Here is an 18,915-nt window from a genome sequence, read left to right as displayed (position 1 = left end):
CTATTTTTATTTAGAACTAGTAGATTTCAGCCACTCACAAGTTTTTAATCATGAACTAGAAGTGAGGAACAATCATCCTCACATTTTTTCACATTCTAATCTGTATTAACTTGAACTAAAGCAAAAACATGGGGTAAAAAATTCTTTTAAGTAGTTACACCAGTCAAAAGCTGGGTTTCACATTTCAGCTGACTCCACCCCTAGTAACTCAGAATGCTGTTTCATGGTGTTTTAAGATTATTAAATCAGAGCTTGTCATCCTGCCATCCTCTGTAAGTCCTTTGCACCAGCATCGACACTTTCATAATTACAGGATGAGGCAATACAGAGCGCTGAGCTGGCCAAAAACTAGGTAGTTTTCAAGCAGGTCACCACACCAACTCACTCGTGTGCTCAGAGGAGCACAAGCAGTGCAAGGACTGGGGGGCGCCAGAGCTTGTACAGCACTGGGAAGCAGTGATCATCGCCAAACCAATAAACTCACTTTGCTTTAAACTCCTGTAGAATCTAAGCAGAGTTAGAGCTAGGCTGACCCAGAATGGTCTGGTCCTAATTTCTCCTCCATTTTCAGTAGCACATCTCTTGTCACGCCTCTTTTCCTGGCGTTAGGCTTCCGGTAGCCACAGGTGAACAGGATTATGAAACTATAATCTAAAGGAAAACTAGGAATTTCCATTCCATAATCTCATTCATCACTTGGCCACATTAAAATTTCTGCTGACAGAAGGCAACAGAACTATGCAGGTCTGCAGAGTGTGAGATGCTCGGACATACGCCCCTTTAATTATAGAACTGAACTCACTAGTTTCTGTGAGAAGACTGGCTGTATTAAGGTACCCCATAATAAACAGTTTTGCTGCAATGAAGTTATATTTGATAATCATAAAGTTATTAGGTTTCAGACCTGAAGGAGCACCGTGACATTTTCTCTGCTTGGAAGAAGGAAACGCACCCTCCTCGCTTCACCCGTCCTATCCCACCAAGCAGAAGCCAGGGACGGGCTTAGAGCCGCGGGGACGCGCACGGGGGCGGCCTCGGTCGCCGGCAACGCCACTCCTGAAAGTTTTCCTTGTTTGTTTAAGGCTTCCCCAGCCGCCGTTTCCCGGGACCCGGCCCGCGGGACGCCGGGAGGGAGCGCACAGACACCACCACCCGCTGCCCCCGAAAGCGCCTTCCAGGCCTCGGCGCCGCCGCCCGGCCGGCACCGCGCAGCCGGGGGCGCCCGCGGCCCCCGCGCCCCGCTCCGCCCGCGGCCGGGACGGAGACTGGCGCGCTCCCGCCCCTCCCCGCAGGAATGCGGCGGGAACCGCCGCCTGCGCCCGGCCCCGGCCCCCGCGCCGCGTACCTGCCGGTCCCCGCCTCGCCTCGGCCCGCGCTCCCTGCCGGCCGCCGGGCGCCGGGCGCGGCGGGATCTCGGGCCTGCCTCTCCCGGCCGCCGCCGCCGCCGGGCCCCTGCTCCAGGGAGAGGGCCAGCTGGCTGAGGCCGTAGAGCAGCGAGCAGACGCCGCAGCCCAGGCACAGCAGCGCCACCCGCGCGAACCGCCGCATCCTCCCGCCCGGCGCCGGCACAGCCGGGCGGGCCCGCGGCTCCAGCGGCAGCACGACGGGCGCGGTAGCGGCGCGATGCCCAGCGCGATCCCGGCGTGCGAGGGGCGGGGCGGGGCGGGGCGGGCAGGGGTGGGACCGGGGCCGGGCCGCAGGGCGGGGCCGTACTGGCGCCCACTGTTTATTTGCCCCAAAAGTGAAAAAAGCCGCACGCCCCCTTTTCCCGCTGCATCCCTCCATCGCGGCCCTGTGCTCAGCGTGGTCTCGTCCCCGAGCCTCCCGAACATGGGTCCCTGGGAGAAGTCGAGAGACGAAATGTCCCGGTCCGCTCCACACTGGTGCGGAGCCTCACCTTGAATCCTGTGTGCATTCTTGGGAACCTCAATATAAGAAGAATATAAAGCTGTTACAGAGTGCGTGTCTTCATTAAGGGCAAAAGTGGGGCTAAAGCCTCAAAATGACACTCCTTCCACACTTTCAATGTTTCTGTTGCACTAACTTCGATTTTCCTGTGTAAATCTTCACAGCTGCCTCTGCACAAGGATGCTCTATACGTATAAATATCTAAAAGGAGGGTGCCAAGAGGATGGAGACAAACTCTTCTCGGTGGTGCCAAGCAATAGGAGGCAACAGAAGAAGCTGGTGCACAGGAAGTTCCACCTGAATATAAGGAAAAACTTTTTTACTGTGCAGGTGACCGAGCACTGGAACAGATTTCCCAGAGAGGTTGTGGAGTCTCTGTCACTGGAGATATTCCAGAACCATACGGACACAATTCTGTGCAGTGTGTTCTAGAACGACCCTGCTTGAGCAGGGAGGTTTGGACCAGATGACCCACTGTGGTCCCTTCCAACACTTACCCATTTTTTGATTTTCCCACTCATGCCCTAGGCACCTGAAATTACACAGGTGTTCATTCTTTCTCCTTGTGCTGACACAATCTGAGCATGCAAATCACTTTGGACTCCAGCCCCCTTCCCTCCTCTGGCCTTGGCACACAGGTGACTGCACAGTACCCTGGCCCGAGGAGCAGGTGGGTGCTGCTGGGCCAGGCAAGTTTGGAGAACTGAGCCTGAAGGATTTGTCTGCGGTCACTAGCAAAGATAGGGCTATTTTAGCTCACCATGTCATGCTTCTGGACAACAAAATGTAGGCCTGGGAAGTGGCAGAAGAAATAACAGCTGTAGATCTTTCTAGATGGGGGGAATATTGGTTGGGTTTCAGTTGAATCCAATACAGTAGTGCATCCCCTCTCTCTAGCCCAGACCACTGAGCAACGGCCTAACAGCTTAACTAACCTATACTGTTGCCAAGGTAAGTATTTTAAAGTCATCATTCAGTGCTGCTCCCTCAGCTTCTGATGCTGATTTTTAAAAAAAAACAAACCAAGTTTGGAATAATTCTGCTTACTTCTTTGTCCTTACAGTGCATTCGGCTCACATTTTCTCTATGGACTGGAAACATCCTTTTTTAAAATAAGTGATAGTAACCCCACTCAGGACCCTGCATTTCAAGAAAAATGCCAATATGATTTACAATAAAGCATAAAAAAATAGCTGTTACAGCTTTTGCAGCCTAAGGATGTATGTTATACATGAATGCCCATAAAATCTGAGCCATAGCTTACTGCTATTCTTGGCTGTGCTTAAAAGAAGGGGGAAAGCAGGATGCCAGCTGGCAACTCTGGTAGTTGGAAGAGAAGTAACGCCAAAATTGTTCATCACCTCTTCCTCAAAATAAAAGAAGAAATGAGGAGAAAAGGTGGCCCTCAGAAAATATGGGATACTCAACTCTGTTTGCAGTGGAGATACTGGGATGATTACTAAGAGGTACAAACAGGGAAATTGGGGCTGAGGGGAAAAAAAAAAAAGTAGATTTCAAGAGAAGTAAGGAACTAGGGAGGATGATGAGAAATCAGGCCAAATATGGCAGGGTGATGATGGGAGAGTCATAGATTAAATGGTAGAGGATTTGTAAAAAGAACTTGGAAAGATATCACTGGCTTGCATTGCAGAAAGAACTAGCTCTGAAAGCACCACTCAAAGTCTTAGCTGGGCTTTCTGCCCCCGTGTTCTTTGTTCCTCAGTGCTTTCTGCCACACCCTGCCATTCAGCTTCCCTGATTTTGTGTTTCTGCTCAAAATCGGGTCCACTGCTCTCATTGCATACCTACCTGCTGACCTGTGCCATGAATTCCTGCACTCTCCCACTTCACAGCCCCTTACACACACTGTCAAGTCCATATAGCAGGGAGTGAGTAACACAGCAATATGAGAGTCAGAGTAGAGAGATACAATGGAGTATTTACTGACAGCAAGCTTAAAAGCAGAGACCACTCAATCCCTGCTGAGGTGGGACACTTGTCTTTTATATGGAAGAGTGTTCCAGCCAGGGAAAATGAGGTCCGAAGTGTGTTATAGTGGCACCAAGAATGAATGTGGCAGATGGCCAGTAATAAAGGTCTCCTCCTTCAGAAGAAGAAACTATATTCTTAGAGGAGAAAAGAATAAATAAGGAGTGCTAAAGAGAGGTGACATAGGGAGATTTTTTTATTATTATTATCAATCATGTCATTACCCAAATACGAATTTTAAGGATTCTCTTCATTCAGTGCTGTTCAATAATATGTGAATAATTAATGAATGAGAATGTATCTGCAGTGCTCTAAGAATATAACTAAGGCAAGGGCAGAAAGAAAGCATCTTTGTTAAGCTCTCTGATGCTATTGGGGGCCAAAGCAGCTAAACTTACACAAGGCTTTTTTTCACACTGCAAAATCTGTCCATTTAATCTATCAATTGGTCTGATAAAAGATAAAATGCTTCTTACTACAAACTTGGCCTTGTGAGCAAGAAAGATAAGCAAAAGTTACTGAAATGCCACACCCGAATTGTATCACTGAGAAAAAAAAACACTATCAGACAGTATCTAATTACCCAGTTCAGTTTATAAAGTCTTTAAAGATTAATAATTATGTATCTTTATTACTAACCATGAATAGTTAATGAAAAATATGTAACATTTTAGGCTACAAGGTCTGCCAGTCTTTAATTAACTCAAAACATGAAGAGTTACAATTAGACACAAGATTCTCTCCTTTTATTAATGAGTCTAAATCTTTAAATCCTTTTCTTGACTAGAATTTAGTTATTTAGCCACGGTAACTTTTGTATCTTTAGGATTCAATTCTATTTACTATGTCCAGAAAATAGCCCAAATCCAGAAAAAAGCTATCTTCATAAACTATGGGTGTTAAATAAGTAGTTAAGACAATCAATTTTTTTGAAAGAATCAGCATCTGATACTTCTGCAAGTGTGTTCAAGGGTCATAAGAGCAGTTACTGTGAGCCAGAACAGGAAACCAACATTCTAGCAATTCATTAGATCATGAGATAAATCAGATCAACTTAAATTAAAAAAAAAAAAAAATAGTCCTAATCAGATGCATTTGTATCATTCCCCCTGGTTTTGTTCTTCCACAAAATTAAACCATTAAGTTGGTAAAGCAATAAGATTTTGTGCTGATAGATTTGTGTCAATGCTGCCCTGTATGTAGACCAGTTAAGGGTTTTTCAAAGGCAAAGACACTTCCTTGATGTTCACATGCCCCTTCATACAAGCTGCAGTGTCAGCACTTGGCTATGATAGATTGCAAGGTTGGGGAAGCAGGAAGAAACAGCTTTGCTGCCATGTGTTGTACATATGGTATCATCAGACTTCTTGGGGTAATGATACTTTTCTCTTGCTGCCAGATACCACTTTTTTTCCCTTCCTGTTATCTTTTAAGAAAAATACTTAGTTTGGTACAACTACTTTCCACTCTTATTGAACCTAACCCTTCAAATTTCCTCATGTATAAAAGTATTAACAAAAATTCTCAAAATCAATTTTTATTGATGACCACAATATTATTACCTTCCCCCATTCCTTTCCTATTTAGCTCTCATTGTTTAGCATTGTCATGTGTTCAACCTACTTCAAGCAAGAGCCTAAAATATTTTACAATTATTGTTGATAACCATGATAACACCCCAGGGCAATAGAAATAGAAAAAACATCTAGGACAATACTGCACAAAATTAAGTAAGCTGCATTGTAAGCAGTTCAGGAAGTGGTGTGATACTTTGCAAATTTCCTAGTTTCTTCTAATTTGAATCAATTATTTCTTCATCAATAGTATATTTCAAAATTTATTTAATAGATGCTTTGTGAACAATTGCAAGTTAATAAACATTAGTCAAAATATTTGTATCATTCCTCTTAAGAAAATTCAACTTTCATGCCCTAAATAAATAAATAAGCATCTATATATGTAGACTTGCACAGTATTTAGTAGTTTACTATATTAAAAAAGCAGAATGAATACTCTCTAGGAGCACAAAGAGAGTTTTCTTTTAATCTTTTTTTCAATATTTGTGTGTCAAGTCCTTTCTTTTCTGTAAAGATTTCTACATATAAAGCTCCAGAATATCAGTCCAGAAGGGATTATAAATGTTGGGCTTTTGTTTCTTTGCATAATCTAAAATTTTCCAAAGACTACCTGGCATGGGTATAATAAAGAGGTGACGGGTGACAGCCAATATGGCTTTACTAAGGGCAAATCATGCCTGACAAATTCAGTGACCTTCTGCAGTGGGCTCAGAGTGTTGGTGGATGAGGGAAGTGCACAGATGTCACATACCTGCACTTGTGCAAAACATTTGAAACTGTCCTACGTGACGTCTTTGTCTCTAACTCAGTGGCTGATGAGAAGCTCAACATGACCTGGCAATGTGTGCTCACAGCCCAGAAAGCCAAACATGTCCTGGGCTGCATGAAGGCAGCGTGGGCAGCAGGACGAGGGAGGGGATTCTGCCCCTCTACTCCACTCTCACTAGACCCCACCTGTAGTACTACATCCAGCTCTGGGGTCCCTAACATAAGAAGGACATGGACCTGTTGAGAGAGTCCAGAGGAGGGCCATGAAGATGACCAGAGGGCTAAAGGACCTCTCCTATGAAAAAAGGCTGAGAGAGCTGGGGTTGCTCAGCCTGGAGAAGAGAAGGCTCTGGGGAGACCTTACTGCAGCCTCCCAGTACCTGAAGGGGCCAACAAGAGAGCTGGAGAGGGACTTCTTACAAGGGCATGTAATTGGTAAGACAAGGGGGAATGGCCTTAATCTGAAAGAAGGTAGGTTTAGGTCAGATACAAGAAAGAAAAAACTCACTATGAAGATGGGGAACACCAGAACAAGCTACCCAGAGAAGCTGTGGACGCCCCATCCCTAGAAATGTTCGAAGCCAGGTTGGATGGCGCTTTGAGCAACCTGGTTTAGTGGAAGGTGTCCCTGCCCATGGCAGGGGGGTTGGAATTAGATGACCTTTAAGGTCCTTTCCAACCCAAACCATTCTGTGATTCTATGATTTGTGTTTAAGTACTTTGGTGAAGAGTCAAAGCAAACTTACTTACTTACACAAATACATACCATATACAAAAAAATATAGAAATAAGGCAAGCAGGGCTGGGTTTTGCTTGGTTTTTTGTTTACATATAACTACACAAGTTTAAAAATCCTTATTGTGTCCTGCTGTTGTTTGCTACAGCATCAAGTGTTTTGAGTGGCAACACCCAGATCAGGGTTTTTTAATTTCTACAATATATTTTTTCCTCTAATAGGAAAAATATTTACTAGTAGTAAACATGTGCAATAGTAACTTTGCACTATGCCTTGAAAGTTCAATTTTTAAGATGAAATATATCAAATAATCTGAAAGTAGTTACCCAAGGTAACTACTTTTTACCTTTTCCATTTCACAGCAACAGTGCAGATTCCACACAGTGAATTTATACTATTTGTACTAAGTATTTTATTCTTTTCACTTTTTGAAGATCCTTAAAATGAATGCATTTGCTCAGGAAATCTTCAGACCATAAACAGAAAACCACTGCTTTTATTTTAGGGTTTCCTTTTTCATGTTTGATGTAAAAATTTTATGCCTTTTATGTATTTATTTTTTCCTATCAGAAAAAGGCTGCATGTCTTGGAAAGCAAAACTGCATCTAGCAAACTGCTAAAATGGAAAAAAAAAATTAAATTACAACTGCCAGCTGTCCTTATAAGTGGAAATACAGGTCTAGGAGAGTTGTCAGGTCCTTAAGAGCCATTCAGCAGTGCAAGCCAGATGATACACTGGAGCCAGTAGCTCCTATTTTGAATGGAAGTGACAACAGATGGTCATTCAGTAAGGAGGTGTTTTGGAAAGTGGTCTGTCAGTCAAACCAGGTAAAGTGTTGACTGACTTTGCCAATTTATTTACCTTTTTCTTTTGTTCATCTGTACCCTGGTTTTATTCCCCCTTCAAGTAGAATTTAACATGTCAACCAATGTAGAGACAATGTCAGAGATAGAGAAATCCTACTGTTTGTCTCTCTTTTTCTCTAAGGGTTGCTTAATTTTTATAAATACAAATTGAAAACCATGACTACATCAAAACAGTCAAATGTGGTAGTTGTTTAAAGCATTTAGTACTTGAATAATCAGATAAGACACTAATATTGCCCTCTTTTGCTGACCGCTTCTTTTAACACTGAATAGAACAGCCACATCACAGACAAGTGCCTAAGGCACCCAGCACCCTCACCCTTGGTGACAGCCTTGGTCATGCCTGAAGCTCACAGAAGTACCTACTGTGAGCAGTCAGCCTGCCCTGCGCTGCCCAGTGCATGCCCTGGAGAGTGCAGACATTACACTGCCTTAGCTGTGGTGTCAATTGGATTGTTCTCAGACCATCCCGCTGCACAAGCGGCAGCAGAGCCAGCGAGTAGTTGGGATATTGTGCAGTGCTGAACTTTGAGCCTGAAACACCCAGAATAATTTGAAGTTCTGCTAGCTCAGGATTGTACTTACGCATAACTCAGCCTTCCTTTGCCTATCTTTAACCTGTAACTTTACAAATTTAGTTTTTACTCTTTTTTTTTTTTCAGGACAAGAAAGGGTAAAAAAAAATTGGACACTGTCCTAAACTATCTCCAGGCACCAGGCCCATATCTGCAGGGGAATGCTGTGATCTCCCATGGCTGCCAAAACATTTGTGTGGAATTTAAGAAATTTGTTTTGATCTTCAGACCCATAATTGTGTAGCAGTCTTACTGAACAGTCAATAGTGGAAAGAAATGAATAAAAGAGTGATAGGAGAGCTTTACAACTTGCTCTCCTCTTTTGAATCCCTTCTGTTCTTGCAAAATAGATGAGTAAGTAAGACTAAGTTAGACCCCTTTAATTAGTGACAATAGCCCTATTCTGGTATCTGATGCCAATTTAGTCAGTATTTCTGCTAGTACCCAATTTGGTAGTTACATCAACAGTTTCCCAACACTTGCTGCCTGCACTTGGGGATCTGTGCCCAACAATGACAGCGTGGCATTTAAAGCATTCTGTACCCAAGGAGGCATCAGTCTTCCATGCTGCCTCGTTGGAGTGGAGATGAGGTCCCATACTCATGGCCGACACTTCAGTTACCTGCTACACAAATGGGAAACTCCGACAGTCTTTACAAGAGAATCAGCTTCTTTCAAGAACGCCTTGCAGGACCCCTGCCTCATGCTGCAAAGCAACACAAACAACAAACAATTCAGACAACTGAACATGGGAACTGTAGAATTGAAGACAAATTGAGAGAACTCACATAGACCACTGTTTTATAACCTGCTTCAGTAGCAAAGAACAGTTTTTATATACAATGACATGAAGCCTTAGACAAAGCCCCCTTCTCAAGTTTCTTACCTCCTTTGTTACTTTAATTTGCAAGCACAGATGCTTTCATAGTTTCTTGCTTCAGAAGCAGTACTCCCAGGAATATCTCAACTTCCATCATAACCAAAAGCAGTAATGAATCATCTCTGCAGTAAATTAGCAGAGTCCTCTTGGCACTTTGCGATCAAATTCCCACTGTCTGCTGTTTATCCCCAAATTGCCCACTTGTATTTCTTGCACTTTCTCCTAGACAGTACAAATACATTCAGAGAGAGGTTCTGAACAATTTAATAATTTTATTTACCATTTTATCATAAGACACCCTAAGCATCACCACTGCCAATCAAGATTGTAGTGCACTTACATTTGTTTTCACCAAAAATACTTTCTTGTCAGATTGCTCACAGGCAAGAAGTATTTATTTATTCCTGGGAAAGGCATTTCAATGTGTGTCACTATTCTAGGCATCAAAACCATCTATTTATGCTCCTCTGAAACCAACAATATGTCATCGATGTGAAATAACTATAGGGGCATAAATTTTTAAACAATTTCATTATCATTAACTGTGTAGCATTTATCATGGAAAAAAAATAGTCTTTGCACTGTGATTCCTACTGTTTCTTTCTTTCCAGATACTTCCCCCCAGCTTTCCTGCCAAGCTTTCAGAATTTTAAATTGTTCAATATAGTCTTTGAACTGAGGTCAGGAAGAGGTCAGTTGGAGGCAGTATCCCAATGGGTTACTATACACTAGGCTAAATGCAAAGTATTGCCATCTTTAATATTTAAAGGAGTGCTTAACTGGAATTGAACATAGTTTATCAGACAGAAAATTTGTAGCATCTCATGATGCAAGTTGTACTTTCTGACTGCTACACAGAGACCTTTTAAATAGATCAATACACTATGGTTTTCCTAGAGTACCTTTAGACTTTTTTTAAATGAAATTTGCATATATTAAAAAATTACAACCACACAAAATCTTTCATTCACAGAGATGTTTATTTTTGTCTTCAATGTTTGTAGGGAATACGATTTCACTACAAAAGTGTCTCAGAGAAACTCCATTCAAAGTCTAGGCTTAAGAATGAAGGGAAAATATACTTTCAGCTGTACCAGTCCTGAGCAAAGTTTAAAAAAAAAATTTTTAAAAAAAATCCTCTAGAGATAGGAAGCAGCACCAATTAAACCAGAGGGCCTCTTACTGATATCTGCTCATGCTTTCTTTTCTGCTTTGAGAATTGGTAAAGACTTAGGTAGGAAAAATTACTTTATTAGAACATGGACATAAGATTTACAGTCCCAATCTCTCACCAAATACCACCCTTTTTTTTATAGTTAGAGTCCAGGGCCTCAGTTTTACTTTCTGTTAAGTAGTCAGGACTGCTAACAGCAAGACTGTTGCCCCCATGGTGTAACATTTTCTCTTACTCAAATTGGTAAATAAATATTTATTTAATATACTTCTTTTAATAAATATTTATTTCCTATCAATATCAAGTTCCTGAAAAGTTACATTGTTCTTAGAAGTATACTACTCATAGCAGTTATAAAACTTCTGATAACATCAGGTCTCAAAATAATTCAAGTGGCTTACAATCTGTCTTTTGTTGTTTCAGTGAAAGGATTTCAAGCCATTGGTAGCTCTCAGTACTTAATAGTTGGTTTATCCAGGACATTCAGATTGAATCTGACAAAGTAAATACTTCTAAGAGTCAGAACAGAAAAGGCACTTACTCATTTTGGGGAAGACACCTGGCAGGTAAGATTTTTATTTTCAAAATAACAAGCCCTTTTTCTAATAATAAAACCCTTAAAAAACTAGTTGGATAAACATAAACCCTATGAACAAAACCAACTTAGGTACCCCTTCCCAAGAAAGATAATACTGTCATTGATTGAGAAACTGAGAAATGTGAAAGCATCCAGAAATACTCACAAGTTTTATTCACTTCTGTGATATTCCAGTAGACCATCACAGCTGACTAGAAGAAAAAATCTCCTCCAAAGAATGGATGTTTTACAAATTGAAAGCCTCAAAAATTTCTGGACTATTTTTTGTTAGGTACTTGTATCAGCAATAAAATGTAAGATTCTAATGTGTATAACCAGGAACATCACCTTGGTTACAACTGATAACCTGTGACTTAATCCAGAGGAGCAAATCTTTTATCAAACTTCCTTGCAATTGAATCATTGCCTCAGTGATGCTCTGTGTAAGGCACTTAGTAAATTTTAAGAGCATCTGACAGTACTGTTGGTAGTTTTGATTTGTTTGTGAGGATGCTCTAACAACCCTTCAAGATTAACAAGTTAAGGTGTGGAATAATCACTGAAAACAGCCATATGAATTACTGGCCACAAAACTCTTCAGAAACCACATCCATTCTAGTCTGTGTTCTTATTACACTTGCAACAAAAAGCTATCCTTTTCTTAGCAGTCCAGGAATTAGACCCTTTAAAATTGTGTAGTGGCTAATTGTATGAGAGGAATTAATTTTGTTCCTAACTCTTTCATCAAAACTTCTGCCCTTTCAATAAATAACCTGTATCCAAGAGTGAAATGTTCATGGTATTTACTACTCAATTCACAATTAGGCCAAAGGTCACTGAACCAACAGGTATCAAGAATTATAAAGCAAGACACACCTCTAAGAAGTGTGATGTTGCCTACTTCCACTACAGTACACAGAGAAAGGAACACTAAACAGACAAAAAAAGACAAAGAAGCCATTATATGGCTCTTCTAGGGATTATTCTGGAAAGACATTTTCTTTGTTCTTCCTTCCCCCCTCCTTATCCTCTGTCTTTTTGTTGGACTGGGGGTTTTTGAAGGTGTTTCACATTTTAGAAACAGAAGCTGCCTACTCAGAATTTCTGTAGGAAAGCTAAGAAAGAACTCAGTATCTGTGCATGCTCCTGAGATCTCCAGCTCCAGCAGGGACTAAGAGCATTTTACTTGGCAACATTCTGCCTCCATCAGTTGGAAAGAATTTTGCTTATTTTGCGACATATGGAAGCCTCCCTGCATAGAGTAAGACCACTTGCAGAAATGCAGATAATTGGCATCCCAGAATGCCAGGTACCTCAGAGCGTTTGAATGGTACAGGATCAGTGTAACTGAGTTTGCTCAGCAAGAATCTGTTCAGGTAGTCAATTATATAGAAACAAAATTGATATTGACCTCTAAGCTCCCCATACCATTATTCTGAAAGACCATGTTGATCTTACCAAAATATAATTGAAGAACTGGGAACAGCAGTCAAATTCCTCACTTACAAAAGCAAGCATAATAAATTACTTTAAACTCACTGCATCCTCAAGATGTACTTAAGAGAAACAAAAAAAAAAAGTAGAAGGAATCAGGAATTAGAACGTGTTTCCTTCAGAGGTGGGAGTAACGATAATACATAAAACCTGAAGATTTCCCTTGCCTAGATTAATTCATAGCTGAAGGCTGTTACAGTAAAAGATGATCAGTCAGATGCCAGATTTTCCTGCTCAGAGACCTGTGCCATCAGGAACTGGGCTTGACACTGAAGCACTTTTATTTATTCTGTGCAAAGAAGGATCAGTTTGAAATAGATTATTCATGGATGGCAGTTATATATTAGATGCCTACAAACAGCCGATTAGATCTCTGTGTTCCCCAAGTGGGTATTCAGAAAGTAGAATTGGCCTGACCCCTCACTTGTCTTAACAGATGCAAAGTGATTTAACAACTCCATCCTTCTTTAGTGACAAATCACTGGGACTATCTTTGAACCAAACAGAATGTGCAGTTTGCAGACTCTAGTGATCTTGGTAAGAGGGTAAAGAGCCACATTTCATTAGCCTGGGTTACGCTTATTTCCTTTTTCTGCATCCTTTTGCTTCTTCACACAGAAGAGGAAAATTACATGCATGCGGGTTGCAGGTTATCAAAAAATACATTAATAGGCTCTTTTCCTCAGCTATCTTCTCAGTAACTCCATTGTAAATTAAAGGTCCATTGGTCTACAGCTACATATCTTAGAAGCTTGAGGAAGCACATTCACTTTGCTTTGACCAAGATCAATATTTATACACAGATGTGCTGGTTTTGGCTGGGATCGTTAATTTTCTTCACAGTAGCTTGCATGGGCTTGCATTTTGGATTTGTGCTGGAAACATGCTGGTACTACAGGGATATTTCAGCTGTTGCTGAGCTGAGCTTACCCAAAGTCAACGCCTTTTCTGCTTCTCACCCCACCCCAGCAGTGAGCAGGCTGGGGGTGCACAAGGAGCTGGGAGGAGACACAGCTGGGACAGCTGACCCCAACTGACCACAGGAATATCTCAGACCATGTGGTGTCATGCTCAGCATATAGAGCTGAGGGAACAAGAAGGAAGAGTGCAATGTTTGGAGTAGTGCTGTTTTTCCGCCCCAGTCACCACTACCTGTGATGGAGCTCTGCTCTCCTGGGGATGGCTGAACAACTGCCTGCCCAGGGGAAGTGGTGAATGTTTTGCTTTGCTTGCATGTGCAACTTTTGCTTTACCTGTTAAACTGTCTTTATCCCAACCCACAACTCTCACTCTTCAAATTCTCTCACCCACTGCACAGAGGGAGAATGTGCAAAGGGCAGTGTGGTACTTACTTGCCAGCTGGGGTTAAACCATGACAGAAAACTATGTAATTAAAGACTACACTTTTCCAGGTGGCCTAGATCCTGAAAACATAGTCCTGCTCAAATATTCCTCCCTCTGTCAAGATATGCCGTACTTTCTACAAAACAATTAACATTTTGGAACTACTTTTTAGAATATTGTTACTGAACAGTATTTTTTCTGGTGGTAATTTTCTTTTTAAACATATGGGACAAGAAGTGATTAGATAAGGTTACAATTTTGTCTTTTACAAAACCCCAAAAAGGACAGCAATCCCTTGTGATCATTCTTATTAATAATCATTAGGAGCCATGGAATATGCTTTTGCCCTTCATCTTCCATGTTTAACTTCTTAAAAGTACACCTAAAACTTCCTGTGCCCATTAAACTGTCTGCTCCTAAAATCTGCCATCAGAAGACAGAGCAAGTTCATTCTGATGACTTTTATCTGTCTCCCATAATAAAAGGAGCAAGATTAGGATTGAATACATCAGAGTGATTCAGTGGTGGTTTGTTTTTATTAATTTTCATCAACACAGTTAAATAGAGGTTGTAATCAGCTCCTGCATTACTACGACTCTACAATCTGAAACTGATTTTTTTTTTTCACTGCATTTTCTTTCACTGTTTGAATCCAATGGTACAGTTTAGGTAGGGGGAACACACCTGGACTCCTAGGCCTCATTAACAGACATCACAATCTTTTGGCACAATGTCTTAGGAAGGTCATGTAAACATCACTTGCTATTGGATAATAGCATTTTCCAGCAAGCATGCAGTTTTCCATTGCTGTTGTACCATTTACTCCATTCTAGGCAGGAAGTTATAATAATTTCTATAGAGTACTGATTTGTAATTAACTTGTGAAGTACCTTTCCAAATTTAATATAGTGGTTAAACCCCGTTAATTCTTGTTAAAACATGGGTTCTTTAGATATCAAACTAAAGTCAATATATGATTGTTGTCTTAGACAAGTCTTCTAAGTCTCTTTTAACAGTTTCTCCTCTGTTTAAAACTTTAAGAGCACAAAAGAAAATCATCCGAGCTTCTACAGTTTAAATGATTTTACTGTACAGTTTTTGCTACTTTGAAGTTACAACCTTCCAAACTGAGACTGCTCTGACATAAGTTGGGGCATAATTTCAGGTTAGGAAAACCTCTGAAAACTCAAACTGTATTTCCAGCACACCCAAATCTTAACATTGAGATAGAAGTATGCATTTGCAAAATGCCATATTTGACTGACTGGTCCACCAGCCAAAATCAGCATTAAATTTTTATCTTACCCATCTTATTCCTGAGCAGGCACAGGCTAAATTTACAAGTATAGCACTTGCTGTTGCCTTTGGAGAAATTAAATGTAAATGCCTTTCTATTTCCCTACAGTTTCTGATTTTGAACGAAGTACACCCAGACTCCCTAGTAGGGAGAAGAGCCAAATAAAGGCATGTTAGAGAAAGAAAACCCCAAACAGATACAGTTAAAGAACCCTGGACAAAAAGTACACAACACAGTTCCATGCCAAATCAATCTTGTATAACAAAGTAAAATCAATCAGCAAAATGTAGGAAACTGTCAGGCTTTTGAGACAGGAGAGAAAAAAGTAAAGAATCTAAGTTGCAAGATGTGAAGTTTAGAAGAACTGCCTAAACACTACAGTGAACCAATAGAAACAAATTCTAGAAAGTACTCTGTCTTGCATGGCTACTTGAAAATGTGCTATTCATAATATCAAAAAAAAGTAAAGTGCACAAATTATAAAATCAAACCATTTTTGAGATTTTACAATCTATGCCCCAAAACACCAAATATCTAGATAAACACATAATAGGTTAAGACTTCAGTCATATTCTTAATATCAAGACTCTTCATATCAAGAATTTTAAATTTTTAAATGTAATTTATTTATTACTACCTCCTCTGTTGGAATCAAGATTTTATATGGCATAATTCAACCTGCTACTGAGAAGAATTTTTGTTTATCTCTAATATGTAGATTTAAATTAATGAAAAAAAGAAATCAGTCTCAACTGTATATTGTTCTTTTTCTTATACCACCTATAATTAATGGCAAAGTTAGGAAGATAAGAGACTGAATTACTGTACCCTTTATCAATGAACTATTTATATTTAATTTTCCCCCATTTCTCCCCCCTTTTCCTTTCTGAAACCAGACAATCAATCAGCACATAAAGGAACTCATTTACATGGAACACTATCACACTTGTCTTTGTTGGGCCACCATTTCATTAACATCCCAGGATGTATGGCTGTTGCATATATAGATTTAACAAATAACAGTTCTTATGCAGAGAGCAATCACAGAGAAACTTAGCTAATCAGAACACATTACAACATTAAATTTTCACTTTTTATAAATGGAGTAAAGATGCTTTTAAATATATTTACAGTTAGAAAAAAGGACTTAGGATTACTACAAGTCAAAATTATTTAGAAATTATGAAAGTGAAGTTCACTTAAATTATATTACGAACAGATTCAAATGCAGTATTTTGCTTAGAATTTGTCTACTCTGCTGTCAGTATTGTCATATCCCTTTAATCACCAACAGGTAAAAACCTAACTTTGCTTAATGCTAAAACAGGCATCATTGCAATGAAACTCTGGCAAGCTAATAGTTCAATTAAAACCACCTCAGCTTTTTAGATCCTGACTTCTGTTGCACCTGTAGTAGAAATTGCTCTTCAGTGTCTTGTTCCATAAAGAACAGTGAGACTTTTTGCATTCCTTTTGATAACCATACTTGTACTACATTTTTGAGATTATTCTCTAGAGACAGTTGAATCATAGTAAAATCCACTCCATCCTTCCTTTCAAACCAAACGGCTACTTAATTCTGAAGATAGAGTCCTCTTGTTGGCAGTGCTGGGTGGTTTATTCACATAAACTTAAATAAAAATACATTTCCCATTTAGTGAATTACTGGTAATAGATTATTATTTCTTTGCAAGGAATTCTGAAATGTGTTAGCATTCACTACATTTTAAATTAGAAACGCATTTCATAAAACTTCTTGCAATGAGATTTACTATCCTTAAACTGCTTACTTTAAGCAGTTTCAGTTCTTTTGTAATCCATTACATCAGTATATTCTGCAAATAGTCCCACCTAAAAATAAAATATAAAAAAATAAAGTTGAGAAGCATGTATTTTTCTTTTAAAAACTAGTGTATGTTATCCTGAACATTAGCCCGGCCCCAAAAACATTTAAGAACCTTAAAAAGCATTGTTTTACAGATACTAAATTTGGCCAGGTAACAGCAATGAACAGACATCCTATTTAGTAAGATAAAGCAGAATACATAATAAACAGGTCAGTAGTTATCCATCTGAAATAGCCTATAATTAACATTTGATGTCTAAAAAGTTTAAACAGCAACACCAAGGGATGAGGTATGTATGTTCTCAGATATCACAGCAGACTCTCATTTTATGCAACTAACTGTATTTCACAACTAGCATCTTACAAAATAGAACAGTACCATTGTGCCTGTAAGTACTGCATTAAAAACAGAAAAATACATTACTACAAGAAACCACCAAACATCACAATTGTCAGGGGCTACAAAAATCCATTGTTTTAAGCTGTTAAGAAGACATATCATATGTTGGTAATAATTTGGGGCTGGATTCAATACCAAGAAGGTCCATCCAACTTTCACATGGGCTTAAAAATATATTTACTTTGAATGAAAAAGAAAAGGCTCACAGGAGTGTAAGTGCACTATCTCACTAAAAGGAGCTAAATGGACTTTTGTACTGAACCAGAATATATAATTTAAAATCTATACATGAATTGTATGTATGTATCAAAACACTTATTGGTTGTAAACAAAAATGCAAAATCTGTATTCACAAAAATATTTTATTGGTAATGTTACATAATACCAGATGGTATTGTAAATAGTTCTGCTCTGTATCAGTATATTGCTAAGTGCGTAAATGTTGACCGTTTATGCCATAAAGTAGGATACTGAGTCTTTTCCAAATTATTTATGACATAATATATTCTAATAGGCCAATTTAATATTAAAGAAATTTATTCAGAAACAAAAAAAAAAAAAAAAAAAAGAATTGTTATTTCCTTATTCTTGTGCAATATCAGATATATTCCTGTACTGAAATCATAAGTGACTACGTGACACTAGAAAAATCTGGGGCAAGGAAACAGCACTAAGCAGAAATGAGAACTGCAGTTCTGTTCTTTTTAAAGCTTTTCTAAACTTTCATATTTCCAAATAGTTTTTGCCAAATGCATCACCATCTGAGGTTCAGTATTTGTTACACAACACAGAATACCAGTGTACAGCGACAATGCAGTACTTTACCTGAATTGCAAGGTTAACTAATCAATGCTTAGAATGTGTTTTCTATTTTGCTTGTAAACATTACAATAAGTGTTTTAAGTGTCAAAAAATATTGGTAAAACCATCAACATAATTCAGTAACAGTAATCTAGTAAAATGTGTCAAACATTGGCAAAAATCCATACAAATGTTTTCTTTAATAACATTTTTCCTATTTAACCACACCAAGTACCAGCAGGTGTTTTTAAGAAGATAATTATTATGAAAATTCTGTTGCAGCAATAATTGATTAAGTTGATCTTTGACTTGCATACATATAACTATGTTTCACAATTCTCAAATAATACATATTTAGGCAGCTTGAACTATGTTATAAAAATTTAAATTCAGTACATGCCAATAGTAGAGACTCCAAGAGTTGTGTTAGAATTCACTAAACTAAAAGTGAAAATGGACATACCAATAACACTGCATAATGAACATTCAAACCACATTTTCATGGCACCCTTACACATGAAGATGAAAAAGTTGGTCTGAAGATGCTTCATTACCATTTGTAGATTGCATTTAAATTACTATAGAATCACAGAATAAGCTGAGTTGGAAGGGACCCACAAGGATAATTGAGTCCAACTCCAGGCCCTGCACAGGACAGGCCCAGAGTCACACTATGCACCTG

At 39.4% G+C, this 18,915-nt stretch overlaps 1 protein-coding gene across 5 annotated transcripts in view; it reads right to left on the bottom strand.

Annotated features, from left to right (window-relative positions):
• The window catches only part of GXYLT1 (glucoside xylosyltransferase 1), a 49,090-nt gene extending 30,204 nt beyond the window's left edge, over positions 1-18,886 (bottom strand). The window contains exons 1-2 of one of the 5 annotated variants that reach the window (XM_048302558.1): positions 9,307-18,885; positions 9,043-9,126 (exon numbers count right to left, since the gene is read on the bottom strand). In XM_048302558.1, coding sequence (XP_048158515.1) covers positions 9,043-9,125 — 83 coding nt within the window. In that variant the 5' untranslated portion in view covers position 9,126; positions 9,307-18,885. Of the gene's footprint in view, positions 1-1,345; positions 1,581-9,042 lie in introns of those variants that run through there. The other 4 variants (XM_048302556.1, XM_048302559.1, XM_048302555.1 and 1 more) reach the window with 4 other exon arrangements.
• Positions 18,887-18,915: the final 29 nt, after the last annotated feature.

The sequence above is a fragment of the Corvus hawaiiensis genome, chromosome 4 (assembly GCF_020740725.1).
Source record: "Corvus hawaiiensis isolate bCorHaw1 chromosome 4, bCorHaw1.pri.cur, whole genome shotgun sequence".
NCBI lineage: Eukaryota > Metazoa > Chordata > Aves > Passeriformes > Corvidae > Corvus > Corvus hawaiiensis.
The sequence above is the reverse complement of the archived record's forward strand: the minus strand, read 5'-3'. Positions and strand labels throughout refer to the sequence as shown.